Source organism: Magnolia sinica, chromosome 5 (assembly GCF_029962835.1).
Source record: "Magnolia sinica isolate HGM2019 chromosome 5, MsV1, whole genome shotgun sequence".
NCBI classification, from domain to species: Eukaryota; Viridiplantae; Streptophyta; class Magnoliopsida; order Magnoliales; family Magnoliaceae; genus Magnolia; species Magnolia sinica.
The window spans coordinates 4924167-4933010 of NC_080577.1; the positions used below are offsets into that span (position 1 = coordinate 4924167).

General features: G+C 39.5%; 1 protein-coding gene across 1 annotated transcript; it reads left to right on the forward strand.

Annotated features, from left to right (window-relative positions):
• The first annotated feature begins 300 nt into the window (after positions 1-300).
• LOC131245209 (3-oxoacyl-[acyl-carrier-protein] synthase I, chloroplastic-like) lies at positions 301-6544 on the forward strand. Its single transcript, XM_058244508.1, has 8 exons — positions 301-759; positions 2042-2391; positions 2920-3351; positions 4481-4654; positions 5309-5422; positions 5696-5797; positions 5911-5977; positions 6221-6544. Exons 1-8 carry the CDS (start codon positions 594-596, stop codon positions 6286-6288), a joined length of 1473 nt encoding a protein of 490 aa, XP_058100491.1. The 5' UTR covers positions 301-593; the 3' UTR covers positions 6289-6544.
• The last annotated feature ends 2300 nt before the right edge of the window (positions 6545-8844 follow it).

The following is an 8844-nucleotide window of genomic DNA, read 5'->3' on the forward strand; positions in this document are numbered from 1 at the left end:
CCTGCACAATCTATTTGAAAGTTTCTACGCATGTCTGCATGGACGGTTCGGATCATAATAGGCCCACCTCAATAATCATTTTCATCATTTTCATTCTATCCGGTCAGATCACCATGAAACCGGCCATGCCCCCAATATCTTCCCCATCAGATGATCCTAGCCATCCGATCGGACTCTTTCAAATGGACGATTGAAGCAAACGTCTGTCCACATTTAACGTGGCCTCACTCACTTAGACGGTTGTGATCTTCGGATGGGACCCACCTAAAGCATGGTTTGAGGGAAAAAATCCTTCAAGGGTTGTATGGAAAGTATGAGGGCATGGCCGTTTTGGTTGTTTAACTGCCTTTAGAGCATGCGAGGGGTGTGAACTCTCTGGAGAGAAGAAAATCCGTTGGGATCATCGCCACCGTTCATATGTCGTGTGCCGTTGGCGGATTTTCCAATTGAAGTTGAAACCAATGAAGTGTCTTTGTGAACTCCATCCTTTCGTATGACTGCTTTCCTTTCACTGAAAACCCAAAGAATATCTCTTTCTTATATCACTGCTTTCCTACATCACACCACCTTCTGAGAGAGAGAGAGAGAGAGAGATGGTATCGATGGCTGGTTCTTGTTCATCTAGCATGGTATTTGGAAACAGAGAATTGGGTGGCAATGGAGCTTCTTTGTTTCAGTACAGTGGCCTCAGACCATTGGAAAAAATGCAGGTTGCTTCTTCAGCCTTGAAAAACCCAAGTGGGTTCATTCCTTCTAGATGTGAGTATTCTCTCTGAGTTCTGTTTTTTCGGGTATTGTTCAATCCTCTAATAATTTTCAAATAAGGCTCTTCTAGACTTTCATGAACTGTGAAAATTGGTCTTTGTTGTGTTTGATTTTTGGGTTTTTCTTATGCATGACAGATTTCATCTCATTATATTAGAGCCTGTTTGGGAGATACAAGAAAATGAGTTAATCTCATTTTAATTAATCAAATTATGTATTAGAGTTCATTAACTCTAATACATAATTGCATTTTAGTTAATCATAATTATGTATTAGAGATCATGATCTCCTATACATAATTATGATTAACTAAAATGAGATTAACCTATTTTCAGGCGTCTGCCAAACAGGCAGTTATTGTTTTTGTATGAATCTTGCTAGCGTCCACAAAGATATTAAATTAAAATATTTGGAGTGTTGGAAATGCATGAATTGGATAAGGAATGATCATATACCGCCATAGCTAGCAAAGTTAGGATGCTGCACTTTTTTCCCTCCAACATTAACTTGTGGAGGACATCTGGATGGTGCAAAAGGTGGGCCCCACTCACCTGGTGTAAAAATCAGGCGGTCCACATTGTCAGAATCAATGGACTGCCAACAATACAGATGTGGGCCCCCTGATGTGTGGATCAGCCTCATTTTTACATGAGATCATTCTCATGGCGGCACCCACCCGCTACGCATAGGAAACCTGAGATGTGCAGGATGTGGGCCCCACCATGAAGATCAGCTGGTGCAAAAATCAGGCCAGTCCACTCATCACATAGGCCATGCGATCAAAACCAATGTCACCCAATAATCTGATCCAGCATACTGATGTGGTCCCCTGGTCCATGGATCAGCCTGATTTTCACACCATGTGATCTTCTTGGTGTGGCCTGCCTTCTACACGCCCCAATGTCCTACACATGTTATTCATTGGAGGGGAATTGTTGCAGAATGCTAACTTAACATGCTAGGAACTGTATATGAACATTCATTGAATTCGAAAACAGAAAAAGATCATTCCTTTTCCGTGATTTCTCGAATTTTAAAATAAAATTATTCCTAATTATTTCATTTGATCTTAATTTGAAATGCAATCTCCTTGTCTTCAATATACATTATACAGTGGTAGCTGCCTTCTCACAAAAATCTCTCAATCAAAACTAGTATGGCACTCTGGCCGTCAATACAATTTCACCAAGATCATTGTCAGTGCAATGCCTCAAAGATCGTTTATCAACTCCCATTTGGGTTTTTTTTTTTTTTTTTTTTTTTTTTTTTTGAACAGCTATGAGATTCAGGGCCATGGCATCCCCTACTGTTACAGCTCCGAAACGAGAAAAAGATCCCAAGAAGCGGATCGTCATCACTGGAATGGGCCTTGTTTCTGTGTTTGGAAATGATATTAATACGTTTTATGATAAACTCCTGGAGGGAGAGAGTGGAATCAGCTTGATCGACACATTTGATGCTTCTACATTTTCAGTCAGATTTGCGGGTCAGATTCGCAATTTCTCTTCCAAAGGGTACATTGATGGGAAGAATGACCGCCGGCTCGATGACTGCTGGAGGTATTGCCTTGTGGCTGGCAGAAGAGCCCTTGATGACGCAAACCTTGGACCGGAAGTCTTGCAAAATGTAAGTCCAATCCCACTGAAAGAAGCTATCAACGGTTAGATGATAGGTTATTATATAAATCTCAATCAAAAGAAATGCCACCTTTTTTGCTATGACCAACCAATTAGTAGAGGTGGAGTCCCCCTAGTTACCTAAGCCTTTGATCTGGTGAGCCACATTATGGGATGGACATGCCACAATATTTCCCTTATTAGATAATCCTAGCCATATAAATCAACATGTGGATAATTATGACTAATTCTCCATACTTAACGGGGTCTTGTCAGATGGTTAGGATCATCCAATGGAGGGCCACATGGACCCAACAATCTAGTTCTCCAAAAGGTGAGACCCACCTTTATAGTTGAATGGGGCAATCAAATGCTTGATCAGACATTGTATATTTCCTCCATGGATAATGCATTCTATGCTTGCGAGGGGGAAAAAAAAAAAATCCAAACTGTTTATCACTTGCCCATATAAATTTTTAGTCCCCACAGCTTTAAGAGATCGAATGGTAAAACAGGTCTCGTATTTTGAATTTCACAGATGGACAGATCTAGGATAGGGGTGCTTGTTGGATCAGGCATGGGAGGTATAAACGCTTTCAGCAGCGGAGTTGAGGCTCTGGTCCGAAAGGGCTACAAGAAAATCACTCCATTTTTCATTCCTTACTCAATCACCAACATGGGCTCTGCACTGTTAGCAATAGACACGGGCTTGATGGGACCAAACTATTCCATTTCCACGGCATGTGCAACCGCAAACTACTGCTTCTATGCAGCTGCAAACCACATAAGAAGGGGTGAAGCCGAAATCATGGTAGCTGGAGGGACAGAAGCTCCAGTCTCGGCAACTGGGGTTGGTGGCTTCATAGCATGTAGAGCTCTGTCGCAGAGGAATGACGAGCCTGAGAAGGCCTCAAGGCCATGGGATAAACACCGTGACGGTTTTGTCATGGGCGAAGGCTCTGGTGTGCTGGTAAGATTATTGCCTTTACTCAATTATCGCTTTTTGAAGGATCTATGCCTTCCGGCTTCCTCTTTTTCCGCTTCTATTATTTACTATGAACTAATGATACTGCTCATCCATGTTTCTAATTAACTGATCACTATAGAAACAGTGTTGAATTTTATTAAAGGGAAGTGATGTATCTTCCCATGTTTTTTATAGAAACACCCATGTTTTCTACTTTTGGAAATAGCATATTACCAGTTCATTTTTCTAGGCTAATGGCGAAATAGAAAGAAAGGGCACATGTATCGAAGCGATGCAGAACAGGTGCCCGAAGACTTCATGGATGGCCACGATTGAATGAAAGTGAGCTGGAAGGGTTGAACGAGAGGAGAAATGGCCTAAAAGTGCACTATAGCTTCCGATGGTCATAACTTTGCACCGGTTATCTATTTCGTGAATATAATATGTCATTGGAAGCTATCAACAACTTCTATGTCTAGGCCAATGCCAGTAGCAATTGGCCCCCAAACAATTTCGCAAAACTCAATTGTTTTAGAGGTCAAATTTTACTATTTCTAGTAAGTTGTCTTCTTTGCTATTTTTAGAATGTTTTGGGTTTGAAGAAATCATTAATTCTTGAAGTCCTCAAAAGAGTTTGAGTCAGTTAAGAAGTCGTTTAGGATTATAAGTCATACCAATTGCTTTGTAAAGAGACTTTATTCATATTTCTTGATAATACTCTCTTTTAGAGATTTTTTCTTACCTTGTGGATTCAAGGTTCCTCGTGGATTCAAGGGCTATTCTTAAGAAGAAGATGGTGATCTCTTCCTCCCCTTTTACCACGCACCCGTTATGCTACAACGAACAGAGGGTGCAGTTATTATCTCCCTTTAGTGTGGAACTAATACACCTACTTACAAGTGTTTCTTTTTTTCTTTGTTTTTCCCCTTCTCTTTCGAGTGTTGATGGTTCAGGGAAATTAGCATTCTACTATGACTCAAACACATTTTTATGTTGCAAATACATTGATTATTCATGTAAATTACAGCATGGTTAAGTACGGATAGTAATATGTGCATGCCTATACTTTCAATTCTGGTTTTGGCCATGCAAGTATCCTAGTCATAGCTGACATTTGGATCTTTGGCAAAAGGTAATGGAAAGCCTAGAGCATGCAAGAAAGAGAGGAGCAAACATAATTGTGGAGTATTTAGGAGGTGCGATAACCTGTGATGCGCATCACATGACTGATCCTCGTTCCGACGGCCTTGGAGTTTCTTCTTGCATAGTCAAGAGCTTGGACGATGCTGGAGTTTCCCCCGAAGAGGTGAGCTCTATCCTCCACATATTATACCCGTATGATCATTTTGCTTGCACTTAGTATTTACTGATTTCGATGGGAATGATATCTAGATCCATCCTGATTGATTTTCTTACACCCATTTTCCCTCTTTCACGACTAGTGAATACCAGCTTGGTGTTTTTGTGATACGATGTACTACTCGAAGAATGGTACTCTAACATAGGCGCACATGTGCAATCAATGCCCACATGATGTCCAGCCTTGCTTAATTTTTTGGGGCCACTGTATGTCAAAAGAGGGGTCCACATGTTGGACGACCCGGATCTTTCACCAACTTTAAGGTCATATGTGTTCTGCACCCACACATCCCTCGTTCTCTATTAGTTTTTGAGAAATGAAGTAGTACAGAAGTGTACCATTTCAATTCCCTAACGGAATATCTGTGCAAGCAAATTTCATTATTCAGCTGATTCTAGATTTCTTTCCTTTGGGCTTTGTTTGGATGACCAATTGGATTGAATTGTAATTATTCATTTTGGCAGTTAGCCCCACTTCATTCATAATGACAGACTAGTCCTCAAATTACAACTTGAATCATTTCAGGCCCAACTTAAAACGTAATCACTAGGACTTAAAATGGTCTCACGTGACAGAAATGAGATTTTTCGAAATGTGCAGGTGAACTATGTGAACGCTCATGCAACTTCGACACTCGCAGGAGATTTAGCCGAGGTTAATGCAATCAAAAAGGTCTTCAAGGACACATCCGAGATAAAGATGAACGGAACCAAGGTGGATTTGCACACAACCAATTGCAATCTCTGAAATCAGCGAAGCACCATTTTTACTCCTTTAGAACATCACAAAGCAATACCACCAACTTATTTAAATATCTTTTTTTTTTAATTAAATCAAAGTCAAGGAAATAGAGCGTTTTATATGATGAAAGGTGTTCTCACTCTTTAGTTTTCAAACGTGGGAAGTTGGATTTAGATTTGACAGATTTTTTACAAGTGGGATGTTGATATAAACCATTTTTTTTCTAATGGGTGCCTGCTTTTTCAGTCAATGATCGGGCATGGACTTGGGGCTGCTGGTGGATTGGAGGCCATTGCAACCATCAAAGCAATCAATACTGGCTGGCTACACCCGACCATTAACCAATTCGTTGCGCTTCTTAACAGACATCTTCTCTGAATTCTACATACTATTCCCTTTTAATCATCGAATATGATCTGAGGATTTTTTTTTTTTTTTTTCTATCTACTCCTTTTTTGCAGAATTTGGAGCCCCAGGTAAGCATCGACACGGTTCCGAATGTGAAGAAGAAGCATGAAGTCCATGTTGGTATGTGCAAACAAGATTCCATTTTTCATCAATTCCACCCACTTTCTCCTTTTCTATCATCGTTGACAACAGCCGTTATTGTTTGGAAAGTACTCCAAGATCTTCAAAACACAATAATCACCCACAACGAATCCACACAGTATGCTGCGGGTTTCTATTCTATCCGCAATACCAAATTTCTGTTGTTTTATTTTTATTCTTATTATCATCATCATTATTAATTTAATCTTCTCTTCATGGCAGCTATCTCTAACTCATTTGGCTTCGGCGGGCACAATTCAGTGGTTGTGTTTGCACCCTTCAAGCCTTGAGCAAAACTCGATCAGGCCTTTTTATTCTAGTCGAATATTTTTGGGATGCAGCCAGTTTTTTCCTGAAGGCCATTTCTCCATTTTCATCTCATGATTCTCATCATCATGTTGAGATTAAGATTTGTGTTTTCCATATTTTTTTTTCAGAAAATAAAATCGTTATGCAATTTCCTTCTATTCTGTGAACGAACAAAGCACAATTAAAACATTGAAATAAATGCATGACCGCCACGCGGGTTGGATTTTAAGCTTCAAATTATTCAATGGTGCATGCAATGCCTGTAGCGAAGGAATCATGGATGCATTCGGCAGTTCATCGATTGTGAAAGATTTTCACAGGATCTATGAGAAAAAAAAATCTGTAGGACAAAAAAAAAAAAAGACTAAGAAATGCAAGCTAAACAGAGCTAAGATTTTTGCATTTGTGAATCTGTTGAAGATTTATTTTGTGTAGAGATACCAACCAGCAGATGGGTGGGTGATTCAAGCAAATGGTAGTGCGAGCGAGCAATTCAAGAAATGGCAGCATGGTCAATCTGTATTGCAGTCAAAAAACCAGACATGAAGAACGCCACATGCAGTAGCGTCTGTCCACATTAACATCAATATATCCATAATCAACGAAATCATAAAAATCCTACAATATCAAAACTTAGGCCCTGTTTGGCGGACACCTAAAAATAAGTTAAAAGCTGATTTTAGTTAACAGTAATTATCTATTAGAGATCTTGATCCTAATACATAATCACCGTTAACACGAACTCATTATGTATTAGATATCGAGATCTCTAATACATAATTACTTTAACCCAAAATGAGATCAACTCATTTTTAGGCGTCTACCAAACGGGGCCTTAGAAAACAAGCAGCAGATTTGTGAGGTTGCTACGTACAGCTGGTTTGAGGGGCAAAATATCAATACGGGGTTGTTTGGCCTCCTGGAATCTCAAAAGGTGGAGAGAATGTGTTTCCAGGACCTGGATTCTCTGAGAAGAGATTGTGTCTATGAATTGAACTAGGGCTTGGCTTGCTTCTATGATATTTCAAAAAATATGACCATTAGACGAGAACCAATTCTTCAAGAATTTTCTCCCCAGCTTTTATGAAGGAATCATGAAATAGCTCTTTACATGAAATGAATTCATCACAGAAATCCATTTCCGGCCTTCCAGCCATTTCCTAGCACTCAAATGTAAGAAACAGCATGGATTCGTAGCCAAACAAGGATACATAGGGCATGTTTGATATTCGGTAATCCAAGGGAAAACAAAGAAATCATAATCATTATTCACAAGGTACTATTGAGGAATGGATTCCAAGGTATTTCATTTTTAAGTGTTATGTTTGATTTGCAAATGGAAATCTCCGCTTTATCTTATAAATGTTACTTTGGATTTTTATGGTTGAGAATTGTAGAAGTGGAAAAGAATAATTAGTGGAATCTGTGATTTCCTATCAAATCAAAGGAGAGAAAATATCAATGACTAGACTTTTACTCTCATTTTTCATTAATTCTCATTTATCAAATGGGCCCTTAAGGTAGAATATGAGGAATATGAAAATTCTAATGAACATTCAATCTCTTGGTGGAAAACCTATATGAAACATCCAATCCATTTTTCTATTTGAACTTGTGGTTGCAAATTCACTAACATTCAAACCCTTCCAACTACCAAAATATCAAAAGAGCAAAAACTCAATTAATCCAATTTTACAAATAAACTAACTGCATGCGAGAACTGATGCATCGACCGAATCGAAGCCCAGTGGCAATCAACCAGTAAATGCCAATCACTATTAGGTTTTAAGAAAAGGCCCCTGATTTGGTGATTTTTGGATAATAAACCCCAGATCCTATGCTTGAACATTAGCACATGCAAAGTAACTATCGTTTTTGTAGTTTTGAATTTTGAAAATTTATCTTCCCAAAAAGGTTAGATATCAACCACACAATTCACACCATCCATTTTTCTCTCATTGGTGGCCATTCCCAAAGGGTAGTTATATGATGCCCAGAAGAGAATAAGATTGCATTCTCATTTCTGGGGGCATTTAGTAGATTGGAGTGTTGATGCACACATCTCATTTGCGTTTTGCAGTATGCTCCCAAACAGCTCCACTCCGCAAATTGTATGCAAGAAAATATACATTCCATTTGATTCTCATTCTGGACTGGGTACGGCCAAACAGGCCCCCCTTCAAAAGCCACATCTCTGGGGTGGTGAACCCCCAAAATTCACTGCATAAGCAAAGTGCCATTGCGCTGCATTTCCATTGCAGACTAATACAGAAGAAGAAAATCTAGAACAAAATTTCATCGTCCATAGTACTTTTAAGGCAGTTTTCCTGTAGTTGAAAGTATCATTCAACATGCTACACCTTCACTTGAGGCGCCCTTCAGTAGTACCGGGCAGATAAGGGGCCCACGTTATATATGCAGTTACCGGACACTTCCATCTGACAAGTAACCTCATGTTACACCAGGTGCCAAATATCAGCCCGATCCTACACCCAGATGGGCCACAATACAAGAGAGTATGATCACCCTTGAGATGC